Source organism: Maylandia zebra, linkage group LG7 (genome assembly GCF_041146795.1).
Source record: "Maylandia zebra isolate NMK-2024a linkage group LG7, Mzebra_GT3a, whole genome shotgun sequence".
Taxonomy (NCBI): domain Eukaryota; kingdom Metazoa; phylum Chordata; class Actinopteri; order Cichliformes; family Cichlidae; genus Maylandia; species Maylandia zebra.
In genome coordinates, this window is record NC_135173.1 from 62,144,207 (window position 1) to 62,162,009 (window position 17,803).

Consider the following 17,803-nt stretch of genomic DNA (forward strand, 5'->3'; position numbering starts at 1 on the left):
CACTTTTGTTGCATACACCTGTAGACTCTATGTAATATTAAATAGTCTTCAGAATTATTTAGTGGATTTACATGTGATTTTATGGAGTAGTATCCAAAAGTGTGCAACAGAAAAACAGACTGATTCAACAGGTTAACCTGGAACAGAGTCTCAAATGTAATGTGGAAATGACAGCTGTCACATGTAATTCATGATAGGCTGTTGCTCTGATCAAATCAGACAGACCATACTGTAGGTTGATGACTCTGAGACAGCTATGTTACAGGAACTGTGTGGAGTTAACGTCACATCTGACCCAAATGTTGATCCTGGACACTACATGTGTACAGAATGAAGGCTGACCTGCTGCTGAGGAAACAATTAGCTTGTCATGTATATGTCTGTCTTCATTATGAACATGTAAATAAAAGTAAAGAACAAATGATTAAGGATAAAGTTACAAAGCATCTGACTCTCACTTTCAGGGTGATATCACTATGCTGTGGCAAAGAAAAGTTACATCGGTCCCAAAGGTTAGAAATAGTTTAGTTTAGTTGGTTTAGCAGCATTTTGATTTTTCGTGTTTGTGTTCCTACATGATATTGTGTTCTGGATCATATCCCAAATTGCAAAACCTACCAAACCTCCTTGAGCTAGCTCATGCTGACTAACCTGTGCCAACTTCCAAGATGCTGCACTGACCAGTGGACAAAGATGAAATCTGTAAAGGAGCATGAGAATGAAATGTCTTAAAGTGAGAAACTCCAGTGTTGTGTGGATGTGTGCAGGAAAGCCAGGCAGAGGTTAGCCGTCTGCAGAAGCAGAAGGAGGACCTGTGTGCTCAGATCCGTGACCTCAGCCTACCTGTTGACCTTGCCTCAGAGTCACTGCCTGCCCTCAAGAAGCAGCTTCGCCTCCTGGAGAGCCAGGTCAATGAGAAAGCAGAGGAAATCACCAAGCTCACTGCCAAAATACAGCAGCAGCAACAGGTGATACAGCACACACAGAATATATTGCTGTCCCTGCTGCTTCTTCCCTCACCATTGTCTTTGTCCGTGTCCTTTAGATCCACATGCGGTTTGAGATAGAGGTGGAAAGGATGAAGCAGATCCATCAAAAGGAGTTGGAAGATAAAGACGAGGAGTTAGAGGATGTCCACAAGTCCTCTCAGAGACGAGTGGGTTTAACAAATACACTTACAAACTGACTGTTTCACAACCAATCATTTTAACATACAGTGGGGCAAAAAAGTATTTAGTCAGCCACCGATTGTGCAAGTTCCCCCACTTAAAATGATGACAGAGGTCAGTAATTTGCACCAGAGGTACACTTCAACTGTGAGAGACAGAATGTGAAAAAAAAATCCATGAATTCACATGGTAGGATTTGTAAAGAATTTATTCGTAAATCAGGGTGGAAAATAAGTATTTGGTCACCTCAAACAAGGAAAATCTCTGGCTCTCACAGACCTGTAACGTCTTCTGTAAGAAGCTTTTCTGTCCCCCACTCGTTACCTGTATGAATGGCACCTGTTTGAACTCATCATCTGCATAAAAGACACCTGTCCACAGCCTCAAACAGTCAGACTCCAAACTCCGCCATGGCCAAGACCAAAGAGCTTTCGAAGGACACCAGGAAAAGTATTGTAGACCTGCACCAGACTGGGAAGAGTGAATCTACAATAGGCAAGCAGCTTGGTGTGAAAAAATCAACTGTGGGAGCAATCATCAGAAAATGGAAGACATACAAGACCACTGATAATCTCCCTCGATCTGGGGCTCCACGCAAGATCTCATCCCGTGGGGTCAAAATGATCATGAGAACGGTGAGCAAAGATCCCAGAACCACACGGGGGGACCTGGTGAATGACCTGCAGAGAGCTGGGACCAAAGTAACAAAGGTCACCATCAGTAACACACTACAACGGCAGGGAATCAAATCCCGCAGTGCCAGACGTGTTCCGCTGCTGAAGCCAGTGCATGTCCAGGCCCGTCTGAAGTTTGCCAGAGAGCACATGGATGATACAGCAGAGGATTGGGAGAATGTCATGTGGTCAGATGAAACCAAAGTAGAACTTTTTGGTATAAACTCAACTCGTCGTGTTTGGAGGAAGAAGAATACTGAGTTGCATCCCAAGAACACCATACCTACTGTGAAGCATGGGGGTGGAAACATCAGGCTTTTTCTGCCAAGGGGACAGGACGACTGATCCGTGTTAAGGACAGAATGAATGGGGCCATGTATCGTGAGATTTTGAGCCAAAACCTCCTTCCATCAGTGAGAACTTTGAAGATGAAACGAGGCTGGGTCTTCCAACATGACAATGATCCAAAACACACCGCCCGGGCAACAAAGGAGTGGCTCCATAAGAAGCATTTGAAAGTCCTGGAGTGGCCTAGCCAGTCTCCAGACCTCAACCCCATAGAAAATCTGTGGCGGGAGTTGAAAGTCCGTGTTGCTCGGCGACAGCCCCAAAACATCACTGCTCTCGAAGATCTGCATGGAGGAATGGGCCAAAATACCAGCTACTGTGTGTGCAAACCTGGTAAAGACCTATAGTAAACGTTTGACCTCTGTTATTGCCAACAAAGGTTATGTTACAAAGTATTGAGTTGTATTTTTGTTATTGACCAAATACTTATTTGCCACCCTAATTTACGAATAAATTCTTTACAAATCCTACCATGTGGATTCATGGATTTTTTTTTTTTCACATTCTGTCTCTCACAGTTGAAGTGTACCTCTGGTGCAAATTACTGACCTCTGTCATCATTTTAGGTGGGGGAACTTGCACAATCGGTGGCTGACTAAATACTTTTTTGCCCCACTGTACATGCTTAAAAAACACATATTTTTTAATTTGTTTTATTTTTTAATAACAGCAAAACCACATGACTTTAAGGTTGGATAAAGCTCATCACATACAAGACAGTTTGTTGAAGTTTTGCCAGCAGATCTTAAAATGAGAGATTCTTTAAAATGAACGTTTTCCACAGAAACAGGCTCTTTCAGTGAGATCACTAGAGTTGTACAACAGCAGTTATAATGCACTGCAGACACCAGTGGTTTTCCCTCCTCGCTAACGCGGGACTGTGACATTCCCTGATTACTGATCATGCTGTGCAAAGTGAAGTAGTTAAAATGTCTGACCATTCTCCTCTGATTTCTGACATCATCAAGACATTTTCATATAGAGAACTGCTGCTCACGGGATTTTTTTTTTTTTTTTTACAAATTCTCTGTAAACCCTAAAGATGTTTGTGTGGGAAAATCCCAACAGATGCCACAGTTTCTGTGGCAGCCGGTATAGTATTAGTCAAGTCACATGGGAAAGATTATCACATAAATATTACAGAGCAGTAATTCTGCTTTAGGCGCTGACATCATCATTCCTGGTAAGAAAAGCCTTATCCTCAGCATCATATTAAGACTTTTGGGAGAGATGATAAAAACTTCTTCCACACAAACTAAACTCAGCTCCTATAGGCAGGGCAGAAGAAGCTTCTGAAATTTTTGTAAGCCCTATTCCAGCAGCATTAGCTTTAAAAGCGAGTAAACAAAGCTCTTAGTGGCTAAACATTTATCATAGATACCCTTTATTACAGGATCACTAGTTGCTCCTGGAAACTGTAAGGTATACTAAAGTCGCAAAACATCACACTTGGCTATAAACTGCACCACTGTATGCCTAAGGCCATGCTCTGATGAAGCCAACAAATCATCTACAAAAAGCAGGGATGCTACTTAATCCCAACAAGCTCCCCATGAATATCACAAACTGAATCAGAACCGCCTGACACTTACAAATTCATCGTGTGTCTGTGTGTGTAGCTGAGGCAGCTGGAAATGCAACTGGAGCAGGAGTATGAGGAGAAACAGATGGTGATTCATGAGAAGCACGACTTGGAAGGACTCATTGCAACTCTGTGTGACCAGGTAAAACACACACACACGCACACACACACACACACACACACACACACACACACACACACACACACACACACTGCTTGTCTGCACTCTACATTGACATCTTCACTTTTCTGCATTCCTTCCTGGCTGAAGAATTGTAAAATATTATTACTACTATGGTTAAACAAATATCTAATACATTCCAAAAAAAAAATAAATTTACAGACATCATGGTAACAACTACATGTACACATACAGCTCTATTACTGGAAAATTGTGCAGAGATCAAAAGTAAAAATAATAATGTTACCCATCAGTGTGAAATGATTAATATTACTGCTGCATATGTTTAAGGTTGAGCTTATTTGGAATACTTTGTATTCTGTTTAATGTCCAGCATTGTATTTTAAAAGTCATATGTTTGCACTGGCTGTCGTGTGAGGACCATATATCTCTGGAAAAAAAACCTAAAATAAACAATTGTTCATGACCTCAGAAACACAGGCCTAAATCTTGATTTTTTTTAAAAGTATATTAAAAATATCCATAAAAAATAACTAGCTGAATCGAAAGACTTGAGCAGTGTGCGACATGGCTTACTGTTAATATCTACAGTGGAATTGGTCTCTGAATGTGGGAATGAGTGTCTCATAGAATGTGTGAATCTGAAAGTGCTGCTGAGCCTGCATCTGGTCCAGTTGCCTCTTTTATTAGAGCAGACAAATTGAGATCATCATGGTTACATTTTTCCTTGCTAATGTACTAAATGAGTTACACCTTTTTTACACTCCATCTTCTCTACATCACACATTTTGGCCAAGGTGGTTTATACATGATGCGCATGCCCAAACCACGAGAAAAAAGAAAAAAGTTGCTAGCCTCTTAGGTTACCCAACTTCAGTCATTCTTAATGGGAGATGGCGCTGAGGCCTGAGCCATGCACTACTTTCCATCACAAAAGCGGCACAATTCTGTGATAGAAAATAGTGCATAGCTCAGGAAGACTTGGAGAAATCACTGTCTGTGAACATAGCTCACTGTGCTGTCCAAATGCAGAGAAGAAGCCACAGGTTGTTTGTTCCACTGTTTGTATGCACTGTGTGTGCACTTTTTTTGCAGACTGGTGAGCCTCTTCCCAAGCTTACTTCTAAGTAACTCTGCCTCACTAAGATGTTCTTTTTATACCCAGTCATGTTACTGAGCTGCTGCCAGTCAACCCGATTAGTTGCAAAATCGTCCTCCAGCTGTTTTGCTTTAGTACCACATCCATTTCCTTTCCAAACTTTTTTGAGATGTGTTACTGCCATCAACTTCATAAGGAGTTCATATTTTTCTTACATTTTTCTTAAATTTTCTCAGTTTGAGAAAATCTACCTTTTAACATATATGTAAAATGTGACTAAAGATTTCTCCCATTGAAAACATAATGTCGAGATGAACAGAATCATTTTTGGGATTTCTTTACCTGGATGATTGAGCATGCATCAAGACATTGCATTGCAATATTTATATTTTACAGTGTCCCAATCAATGTTCCCTCTAATTTTTCATGTGTCTGAGCGAACACACAAACTCCCTGAGCGGACACTTGGACCACTGTGAGCAACAGCAGACGTGTGCACTGTGGTCACGCCAGCATCGAATTCATCCAAGTTACATTGTTTATTAAAATAATCAAATTACAGCATTTACATTTATGTTAGACTACTTTTAATTAAATGCTTTAACCCACTTACAATGAAAATGTAAAAAAAATCTTGTTCATGACCTGTGTAGTATTTATTTATTTTTTGCTCTGACTTGTATTATGAGTCTGAGTCTGTGGTCTGGGAGAGAGTCCTGTAACTCTCTGCATGCAAAATACAGTATATAATCACCAATGTTGGGCAATTAATTATATAGTTACTTCTTCAAAAAAGTAACTGAGTTATGCAAACAACAAAGTTTTTTGCAGCTGTTTACCTAAAAATGCAGCCAAGGCGTTTTTTTAAATTAAATATTTAAAACTATTTACAGAACAATCAGCTGTTCTGCATCAAATTTGATGCCACACAAATTATTTGTGCCACTCAAAAAAATAATTTCTGTCCACTATGAGATGAAGGAGAACAACAGCCTGATACCTGCAGGCCTGACAACAGGAGATGTATCACTGCTGTAACACCTGTAACATTCAGCAGTCGCCTCATTGTTCTGACACACACAACAAAACTATTGACTACGCTACACACTAACTACACAAGATTTGACAACTCTGGTTTTACGTGGCCTATCAACACAATTTAAAAACTGGTATAAAGTCCACACTTTTCCCGTCAATTGTTCCGTCTGTCCTGCTCACATCTCCAGTGGTTGTACACGTTGTCATTAACGTGGCTTCACTCCACATCAGCCGCTTTGCTCGCTAAAACACCGGTGTCGGCACATAAGGATGCTGTCATAGCCTGTCAACCACGTTGATTAGCTGCGTATATACGAGTGTGAATCGCATCATTGGCTGGACTATGGGATTAGGTGGCATCGTTCTAATCCCATACTGGAGCAGCCAGTCACTTACTGACTAACACTGCAAAACAGAATTGTTAACGTATTAATTTTAATTTCAATTCAGGTTAGATTTTTTTTGTGTGTGTGTGTGCACAACACAGATTTTCTGTGCACAGAGACGTGCCAGCAGTGCGCAATTGCACGCGCAGCTTAGAGGGAACATTGGAACATTCTTACAATTGCAGTTGTACTTGATACTTTCTAAGGTTATTTAAGGTTGTTAAATGAAAAGTTAAACAGTGCATCACCAGCATAGTAGTATTAAGACATTAAGCAGATTTGAATTAAAACAGAGGAAACCGAAGGATCAACTCGCAGTGACCCTGATTGAAAGAGAAGCACAAAAACACACATAGAATATGAATGATGCCCAATGAAAACTACTTGTGAGTGTGCAAAACTAGTAAAAATCACCCTATTTGAATAATCTGAATGTCACTTCTAATTTTGAGTTCACGGTGATGTCCTGTGACTTCAATGAATGTGTGCCTGGAACCTATCAAAGATAGGATAGAGTTACTTTTACTAATTCAGTTATTCATTTAGAAGAGCTTTATTCTAAGGTGTCACACTTTACAGGTGGGGCACAGAGACTTTGATGTAGAGAAGAAGCTAAGGAGAGATCTGAAGAGAACTCACGCCCTCCTGGCTGATGCCCAGCTTCTTCTTGCTACTATGGAAAGCTCAGGGCAGAACCTACCCAACAGCAGTAAAGACCAGATAGAGCATCTGCACTTCCAGGTACATCCACTTTTACATTCACCTTTACCTTGACAAACCTCTAGTGTCACCTGCTGCTCTGCTGGAGAAACACTTCCCATGTCTCCATTTAGCTTGAGGAGAGCGAAGCAAGGCGACTTGAGGCTGAGAGCATTCAGGCGACTCTCTCCCAGGAGCTGGACAACAATCAGGCTGAGCTAGAAAACATCTGCAAGCAGAAGAGTGTGGTGAGAGTTTTATTTTATTGTGCATTGGCAGGCATGCGACCCATGGAAGGTAAAGAAGCGAAAGCACTCTTTGTTGTGTCTACTGACTTGTTAAGCTCTGAAAAAACAATGTACAACTCTAGTGATCTCACTTGCTTTGCACACTCTGTGTGTGTTTGCAACTGGAAAATAAAACATGGTGATGTGAGTGTGTTCTGATGTGCTTGATACTTACGGTCCTGAATGTAAATATTGCATATTTAATCAGACATCATAACTTTAGACACAGACTGTTTGTCTTCTTGTCTTAACTTCGTTTACGTAATACTAAAACTGCACATTACTTGAAATTAAATAAAAACATAACTAATTCTAAGCAAACTTGACAGGGTCACTTGTGATTTCATCACTTTCTGTCTTCTTATTTTGGGTACAGAAAACACTCTTTAGATTAAATAGTAAAAATGAAGAGTGTGGAGTAGTCTTCCACTTATGTTTTCGTCTTCCTGAGTGCAGGTGGATGAAAACTTAGCTCTGCTGCAGCAGGAGAAGGTGGACCTGTTGAAGAGGCTCGAAGAGGATCAGGAAGACCTAAATGAACTTATGAAGAAACACAAAGCGCTCATTGCGCAGGTACTGCTTTTTAGCTGAAATCTTTCAAATCCTGTTGATGACCTAAGTCATGATTCACTTCAGGTGACTTCCTCTTGCTTTGTCCCCTTCAGTCCTCCAGTGATATTGCTCAGATCAGAGAACTGCAAGCTGAACTGGAGGAGGTGAAGAAACAGAAACAGTCTCTCCAAGAAGAGGTATCTTTGCTTTGACAGTCAGAAATGAAAAGGATTACTCGGGGGTTTATGAACCAATTGTGCTTTTGAAATTAGCTGGGATGAGGTTGTGATGGATTCATGGAACATTTAACCTGCTTGTTGCAAGTCTGAATACACATGCCAGCTTCAGGTGGAGCACGTTCACGCTTTCTGATATATCTGCACGTTGATCCTCTAAATGTTTTTGGCTTGCAACTCAGCTCCAGCAGTGTGTATCGAGGGTGCAGTTCCTGGAATCGTCCACTGTGGGGCGCAGCATTGTCAGTAAACAAGAGGCACGTGTACGTGACCTGGAAAATAAATTAGAGTTTCAGAGAGGGCAAGTGAAGAGGTTTGAGGTAAGCTCGGATGATTCATCTACACTTGTTACCATGCGAGAACATGCCTGCAGCTCCTACGTCTCCCTTAGGTGCTGGTGCTGCGGTTGAGGGACAGCGTGGTTCGTCTGGGAGAGGAGCTGGAGCAGAGCGCACAGGCCGAGGCTCGGGAGAGAGAGAATGCCCGCTATTACCAGCAGCGTGTGCAGGACATGAGACTGGAGATGGAGGAGCTGAGCCAGGCAGAGCAGGAGAGCAGCCGCAGACGCATGGAGCTGGTAATCACACCTTGTAATAACCGATATCATGAGCGATGGTTATTTTACTGTTGGCAAGCAATAAAATAATAATCGGTCCAGTAGTATGTAAAGTCGAAGCTGATTTTAGTAAGAGTCTTTTTCACTTTAATGAAATAATTCATTTCAGTTTTAACACTCACCATGTATATCTACATGTGTTTGACCACTGCATTTAAACACATTAATGTACAATAATCATTAGTGAGTGCCAACATATTATTAGTTCACAACATATTCAGTTTTCTGTTTATTAGCAATGGTTATTACAACATGTCACCATATCAGTTATCATAAAAAGTTTCCTTGTATTGTCTGCTGACTAATCCTGTATCAGAAATTGAGTGAGCAATTTTTGCAGCAAACTAAATCTGGGGCAAAGACTGTGTTTGTTTGGGACTGTGAAGGACGTGTTATTAATGCCAAGTCTGAAATTTTGGTGTAACTAACCTGAAAATAAAAATAAACAAGAAGCACCACCAAAGTGCAAACCTCCACTAGGGCAGCTCATTCTCTGAGCAGCATCCCCGGTTAAAGGAACAGTATTGCATTTTGCATTTATTCATTTAGGCTTCTCTGTTATTTTTAAATGTACTTCAAGAAGTTTGTATTGCTGTAAAAATCAGATAAGGATAGCATGACAGAGGTTTGTGTACAGAAACATTATGTAGGAGCAGGTAATGGATAAAATGTATGGATATGCAAATAAACAGACATGAATAACTTAGCTTATTATATAATATTATGCTGTAGTGTATTTCTAACTAACTACGCAGCTCATTGTCAGTGTGGACAATACTTTCTTTAGAGATATAACACATTTTGGGGTCAGCTTCAAAGAAAAGTGTTGAAATGTAAAAGTGAGGTCAAAAGTCAAACGTGACATGAAATTTAAACTTTATAGGGTATTTTCTATACATTGAGAATACACATCACACTTGTAAGAATTGTAGATTCTAACTTAAAAGGCTTTTTGACAGTTTTCCATGAATAAATCATGTTGACCTTGAAGTCATCGGTGTATGGAAGAAAATTTTAATGGAACTTTTCGAGCTGTTGTGTTTACAGACAGAATGACACTGGTGGACAAAATGCTACCAAAAGCATACCCTTCTTGGCAGAGTTAAATGTGCAGGTCTAGTGATTTTATTCATATAGCACATTTAAACACGTATCCTATTCTATTCAGTTCAATTTTATTTATATAGCGCCAAATCACAACAAAAGTTGCCTCAAGGCGCTTCATAGATTCAGAGAAAAACCCAACAATCATGTGACCCCCTATGAGCAAGCACTTTGGCGACAGTGGGAAGGAAAAACTCCCTTTTAAAAGGAAGAAACCCCCGGCAGAACCAGGCTCAGGGAGGGGCGGCCATCTGCTGCGGGTGAGAGAAGGAAGACAGGATGAAAGACATGCTGTGGAAGAGACACAGAGGTTAATAACAGATATGATTCAATGCAGAGAGGTCTATTAACACATAGTGAGTGAGAAAGGTGACTGGAAAGGAAAAACTCAATGCATCATGGGAATCCCCGGCAGCCTATGTCTATTGCAGCATAACTAAGAGAGGATTCAGGGTCACCTGGTCCAGCCCTAACTATATGCTTTAGCAAAAAGGAAAGTTTTAAGCCTAATCTTGAAAGTAGAGATAGTGTCTGTCTCCCGAATCCAAACTGGAAGCTGGTTCCACAGAAGAGGGGCCTGAAAACTGAAGGCTCTCCCTCCCATTCTACTTTTAAATACTCTAGGAACAACAAGTAGGCCTGCAGAGCGAGAGCGAAGTGCTCTAATAGGGTGATATGGTACTACAAGGTCATTAAGATAAGATGGGGCCTGATTATTTAAGACCTTGTATGTGAGGAGCAGGATTTTGAATTCAATTCTGGATTTAACAGGAAGCCAATGAAGGGAAGCCAAAACAGGAGAAATATGCTCTCTCTTTCTAGTCCCTGTCAGGACTCTTGCTGCAGCATTTTGGATTAGCTGAAGGCTTTTCAGCGAGTTTTTAGGACATCCTGATAATAATGAATTGCAGTAGTCCAGCCTGGAAGTAATAAATGCATGAACTAGTTTTTCAGCGTCACTCTGAGACAGGATATTTCTAACTTTAGAGATGTTGCGCAAATGGAAGAACGCAGTCTTACATATTTGTTTAATATGTGTGTTGAAGGACATGTCCTGGTCACAAATGACTCCAAGGTTCCTCACAGAGTTACTGGAGGCAGTGTTGCCAACTTAGCGACTTTGTCGCTATATTTAGCGAGTTTTCAGACCCCTTAGCGATTTTTTTTTCTAAAAAAAGTCGCTAAAAAAGACGTGAAAACACGTATCGCTTTTACTCTCAACAAGCAGCGGGTGCTGTAACGCAGTCAGTTCTTCTTTTACTCTTTTTCTCTTATGCTGTTTTGTGGATCACAAGGTTTAAAACTACTTATAAACACACACACACAAAGTAACTCCACCAGAGTGCCGGTCCAAGCCCGGGTAAAGGAGCAGGGTTGGAATTATGACATTAAAAAAAAACAATAATTGCTAAAAGAAATTTAATTTGTAGTTCTAAATAAACTCTAAATGCATTTAGGACGTTTTTTACTCACTTTATGTCTCTTCCACGATGTTATTTCTCTCTCCAACAACATAGGTTACAATTAGATTAGCATGACCAATTATGCAAATTAGGCAATGATGTCATTTAGCGACTTCTAGGACAGCCAATAGCGATTTTCCTTACTGAGGAGTTGGCAACACTGACTGGAGGCCAAGGCAATGCCATCCAGAGTAAGAATCTGGGCCGAGTACAATAACCTCAGTTTTATCTGAATTAAGAAGCAGAAAGTTAGTGGCCATCCAGGTCTTTATGTCTTTAAGACATTCCTGTAGTTTAACTAATTGGTGTGTATTATCTGGCTTCATAGATAGATAGAGCTGGGTGTCATCTGCATAGCAGTGAAAATTTATTCTATGTCTTCTAATGATGCTGCCTAAGGGAAGCATGTATAATGTAAACAGAATTGGTCCTAGCACTGAACCCTGTGGAACTCCATAATTAACCTCAGTGTGTGAAGAGGACTCTCCATTTACATGAACAAATTGGAGTCTATTAGATAGATATGATACAAACCACTGCAGTGCAGTACCTGTAATACCTACAGCATGTTCTAATCGCTCTAATAGGATATTATGGTCGACAGTATCGAATGCTGCACTAAGGTCTAGCAGGACAAGCACAGAGATGAGTCCACTGTCAGAGGCCATAAGAAGATCATTTGTAACCTTCACTAAAGCTGTTTCTGTGCTGTGATGAGCTCTGAAACCTGACTGAAACTCTTCAAATAAACCATTCCTCTGCAGATGATCTGTTAGCTGTGTGACAACTACTCTTTCAAGGATTTTTGATATGAAAGGAAGGTTGGAGATTGGCCTATAATTAGCTAAGACTGCTGGGTCTAGAGATGCTTTTTGAGTAAAGGTTTAACTACAGCCAGCTTGAAGGCCTGTGGTACATAGCCGATTATTAGAGATAGGTTGATCATATTTAAGATCGAAGAATTAATTAATGGCAGGACTTCTTTGAGCAGTTTTGTAGGAATGGGGTCTAAAAGACACGTTGATGGTTTGGAGGAAGTAATTATTGAAGTTAACTCAGAAAGATCAATTAGAGAAAAAGAGTCTAACTTAACATCGATGGTACTAAGAGTAGCTGTAGATAGTATTACATCTGTGGGATGGTTATTGGTAATTTTTTCTCTAATGATAAAAATTTTATTTGTGAAGAAGTTCATGAAGTCATTACTAGTTAACGTTAGAGGGATGGTTGGCTCAACAGAGCTCTGACTTTTTGTCAGCCTGGCTACAGTGCTGAAGAGAAACCTGGGGTTGTTCTTATTTTCTTCAATCAGTGATGAATAGTAAGATGTTCTGGCTTTGCGGAGGACTTTCTTATAAAGCAACAAACTATTTCTCCAGGCTAAATGATGATCCTCTAAATTTGTGACACGCCATTTCCTCTCCAGCTTACGAGTCATCTGCTTTAGGCTACGTGTTTGAGAATTATACCACGGAGTCAGGTACTTCTGATTTGAGACCTTAGTTTTCACAGGAGCTACAGTATCCAGAGTCGTACGTAGTGAGGAGGTGAAATTATTAACAAGATAATCGACCTCTGTTGGAGTAGCGTTCAGATAGCTGCTCTGCTCTATGTTGGTACAGGGCATTGAAGATGATAACAGTGGGTGGATTATATTCTTAAACTTAGTTACAGTGCTTTCAGAAAGACATCTACTGTGATAAAGTCTACTCTCCACTGCTGTGTAATCAATTACTGTAAATGTAAATGTTATCAGGAAATGATCAGACAGGAGAGGGTTTTCAGGAAACACTGTTAAATGTTCAGTTTCTATGCCATATGTTAAAACAAGATCTAGAGAGTGATTAAAGTGGTGGGTGGGTTCTTTTGCATTTTGAGAGAAGCCAATTGAGTCTAATAACAGATTAAATGCCATGTTGAGGCTGTCATTTTTAGCATCTACATGGATGTTAAAATCACCCACAATAATTATTTTATCTGAGCTGAGCACTAAATTAGATATAAAGTCTGAGAAATCAGACAAACTCTGTGTAAGGCCCGGGTGGACGATAGATGATAACAAGTAAGACTGGTTTCTGAGTTTTACAGCTGGGGTGGACGAGGCTAAGCATCAGGCTTTCAAATGAATTAAAAGTCTGTCTTGGTCTTTCGTTAATTAATAGGCTGGTGTGAAAAATTGCTGCCACACTGCCCCCTCGGCCTGTGCTTCGAGATTTCTGGTAGTTAGAATGACTCGGGGGTGTTGATTCATTTAAACTAACATAATCATTCTGCTGCAACCAGGTTTCTGTAAGGCAGAGTAAATCGATTTGTTGATCAATTATTAAGTCATGTACTAACAGAGACTTGGAGGAGAGAGACCTAATATTTAATAATCCACATTTCACTGTTTTACTCTTTGGTTCACATGTGGATACTGTATTGTTCTTTCTTTGTGATTTTTGTTGCTGTTTTTTAGTTTGTTTTTTGTCTTTTTGGGAGCTGACACAGTCTCTATGGAGATGGGTTTTTGGGGGGAGGGGGGGGGGGGTAGCAGGAGGAGAGAAGCTGCAGAGAGGCGTGTAAGACTGCAACTCTGCTTCCTGGTCCCAACTCTGGATAGTCATATTTTGGGGGGGTTTAATAAATTTGTCCATATTTCGAGAAATGAGAGCTGCTCCATCCGAAGTGGGATGGATGCCGTCTCTCCTAACAAGACCAGGTTTCCTCCAGAAGGTTTGTCAATTATCTATGAAGCCCACATCGTTTCTGGGACACCACTCAGACAGCCAGCAATTTAAAGAGAACATGCGGCTAAACATGTCACTCCTGGTCTGATTCTATGTATCGTATTCTTTCAGATTGTGTTAATGTGAACTCTGTTTCATTAAAACAAAGGAAGATAAAAGAATAGCCAATAAAAGCATATTTCCATACATTTCTCTGGTATCCCTGCTGCTTGCAGATACAGTGGGGCAAGAAAGTATTTAGTCAGCCACCGATTGTGCAAGTTCCCCCACTTAAAATGATGACAGAGGTCAGTAATTTGCACCAGAGGTACACTTCAACTGTGAGAGACAGAATGTGAAAAAAAAATCCATGAATCCACATGGTAGGATTTGTAAAGAATTTATTCGTAAATCAGGGTGGAAAATAAGTATTTGGTCAATAACAAAAATACAACTCAATACTTTGTAACATAACCTTTGTTGGCAATAACAGAGGTCAAACGTTTACTATAGGTCTTTACCAGGTTTGCACACACAGTAGCTGGTATTTTGGCCCATTCCTCCATGCAGATCTTCTCGAGAGCAGTGATGTTTTGGGGCTGTCGCCGAGCAACACGGACTTTCAACTCCCGCCACAGATTTTCTATGGGGTTGAGGTCTGGAGACTGGCTAGGCCACTCCAGGACTTTCAAATGCTTCTTACGGAGCCACTCCTTTGTTGCCCGGGCGGTGTGTTTTGGATCATTGTCATGTTGGAAGACCCAGCCTCGTTTCATCTTCAAAGTTCTCACTGATGGAAGGAGGTTTTGGCTCAAAATCTCACGATACATGGCCCCATTCATTCTGTCCTTAACACGGATCAGTCGTCCTGTCCCCTTTGCAGAAAAACAGCCCCATAGCATGATGTTTCCACCCCCATGCTTCACAGTAGGTATGGTGTTCTTGGGATGCAACTCAGTATTCTTCTTTCCAAACACGACGAGTTGAGTTTATACCAAAAAGTTCTACTTTGGTTTCATCTGACCACATGACATTCTCCCAATCCTCTGCTGTATCATCCATGTGCTCTCTGGCAAACTTCAGATGGGCCTGGACATGCACTGGCTTCAGCAGCGGAACACGTCTGGCACTGCGGGATTTGATTCCCTGCCGTTGTAGTGTGTTACTGATGGTGACCGTTGTTACTTTGGTCCCAGCTCTCTGCAGGTCATTCACCAGGTCCCCCCGTGTGGTTCTGGGATCTTTGCTCACCGTTCTCATGATCATTTTGACCCCACGGGATGAGATCTTGCGTGGAGCCCCAGATCGAGGGAGATTATCAGTGGTCTTGTATGTCTTCCATTTTCTGATGATTGCTCCCACCGTTGATTTTTTCACACCAAGCTGCTTGCCTATTGTATATTCATTCTTCCCAGTCTGGTGCAGGTCTACAATACTTTTCCTGGTGTCCTTCGAAAGCTCTTTGGTCTTGGCCATGGCGGAGTTTGGAGTCTGACTGTTTGAGGCTGTGGACAGGTGTCTTTTATACAGATGATGAGTTCAAACAGGTGCCATTCATACAGGTAACGAGTGGGGGACAGAAAAGCTTCTTAAAGAAGACGTTACAGGTCTTTGAGAGCCAGAGATTTTCCTTGTTTGAGGTGACCAAATACTTATTTTCCACCCTAATTTACGAATGAATTCTTTACAAATCCTACCATGTGGATTCATGGATTTTTTTTTCACATTCTGTCTCTCACAGTTGAAGTGTACCTCTGGTGCAAATTACTGACCTCTGTCATCATTTTAGGTGGGGGAACTTGCACAATCGGTGGCTGACTAAATACTTTTTTGCCCCACTGTAGATCACGACTACACGGACAGCACGTAGGCTTTTTAAATATAAACCTCAACAGGAGTTTCACAACACAGGCTGTGACACATGATTTTAAAGTCCTGGCAGGAAACACTTCCTCCAGGCTACAACTAAAAGTAAAGCAGACTTTTAAAACACTCACTTCTCAGCTCTACTCATTAACAAAAACAGCTGCTTTATTATCTGGAACACTTGAAAACATCAGTGTCATTACTACAGAGTGCAATCATAGCAGCACGGTTTGGACAGCACTGGGACTTCGGCACAATGCTGTGGAATAAAAGTGTGAGCAAACACCACAACCACAAAAAAAATAGCGTGTTGCTTTATAAGAAAGCCCTCCGTAAAGCCAGAACCTCTTACTTTTCATCACTGATTGAAAAAATGAGAACAACTTTAGGTTTCTCTTTAGCACTGTAGCCAGGCTGACAAAAAGTCAAAACTCTGTTGAGCCAACTATTTCTTTAACCTTAACTAGTAATGACCTTGCGAAATAAAATTTTAGCCATTAGAGAAAAAATCACTCATAATTATCTCACAGATTTAATATTAACATTATCTACAGCTACTTTCAGTACCATGGATATTCATTTAGTCTTTTTCCTCCAAACCATCAACATGTCTTTTTGGACCCCATTCCTACAAGACTGCTCAAAAAAGTCCTACTATTAATTAATGCTTGAATCTTGAAAATGATCAACCTATCTCTAATTATAGGCCAACCTCCAACCTTCCTTTCATATCAAAAATCCTTGAAAGATTAATGGTAGGTTTGTAGCTTGAACCTATTCGCTGGAACGTTGAAGGCAATATAATTACACAGCAAGCAAGACCCGAAGTAGGCAAAGTTCTTCATGTTACTCATGCATGAGGGAGACCTGCCTGGAGCCAAGTGTCGTTCCACCACTTGACCTCCGTCAGACTCTCAGCCAGGTTCCCCATAGCACTCCTTTTATTGTGGTTACATGAATATGCATAGGGTCATTAACATATAGCATCTTACATAGGTATACATGTGAACAAAGAATACTCTGTGTGTGTGTGTGTGTGTGGGGGGGGGGGGGGGGGGGGGGGCTTACTGCTGATCAAAGGGCCATATAACATGAAAGCACAAAAGCAAACATCCTTGGTCAGGAAGAGGGTAGTCTCCGCCTCACCCTAGATGGTTCACCCTAGATAACATGGTGAGGAAGTCCAGCAGTTCATCTAAACAAAAAGCACTTAGACTAGAACAGACGTAGCTACGTTAATCCTACCGTAAAACAATAAGACAAGGTACGACCTCTCTCGTGCTCCCAGAGTGCTCTCTAATGCACACAAAGTTTGCAGACTATCAAGGATCAAACCTCTACCAATCTACAACTAATTATAAAACTCTAAGCATACATAAGTAAATATTTCTAAGCATAAATGACAATCAACAATACAAAACCTAACAAGTAGTTGTCAAACAGCTAACAGATCATCTGCAGAGGAATGGTTTATTTGAAGAGTTTCAGTCAGGTTTCAGAGCTCATCACAACACAGAAACAGCTTTAGTGAAGGTTACAAATGATCTTCTTATGGCCTCTGACAGTGGAGTCATCTCTGTGCTTGTCCTGCTAGACCTTAGTGCAGCATTTGATACTGTTGACCATAATATTCTATTAGAATGACCAGAGCACGCTGTAGGTATTACAGGTACTGCGCTGCAGTGGTTTGTATCATATCTATCTAATAGACTCCAATTTGTTCATGTAAATGGAGAGTCCTCTTCACACACTGAGGTTAATTATGGAGTTCCACAGGGTTCAGTGCTAGGACCAATTCTGTTTACATTATACATGCTTCCCTTAGGCAGCATCA

General features: G+C 40.8%; 1 protein-coding gene across 5 annotated transcripts in view; it reads left to right on the forward strand.

Moving 5' to 3' along the window:
- myo18b (myosin XVIIIB) overlaps positions 1–17,803 on the forward strand; it is a 72,510-nt gene that overhangs the window by 32,653 nt on the left and 22,054 nt on the right. For all 5 annotated transcript variants that reach the window (XM_076886837.1, XM_076886838.1, XM_076886840.1 and 2 more), the window contains 9 exons: positions 768–968; positions 1,046–1,156; positions 3,811–3,915; positions 7,018–7,179; positions 7,272–7,385; positions 7,881–7,997; positions 8,090–8,173; positions 8,395–8,532; positions 8,604–8,789. In XM_076886837.1, the coding sequence (XP_076742952.1) occupies positions 768–968; positions 1,046–1,156; positions 3,811–3,915; positions 7,018–7,179; positions 7,272–7,385; positions 7,881–7,997; positions 8,090–8,173; positions 8,395–8,532; positions 8,604–8,789 (1,218 nt within the window). The remainder of the gene's footprint in view (positions 1–767; positions 969–1,045; positions 1,157–3,810; positions 3,916–7,017; positions 7,180–7,271; positions 7,386–7,880; positions 7,998–8,089; positions 8,174–8,394; positions 8,533–8,603; positions 8,790–17,803) is intronic.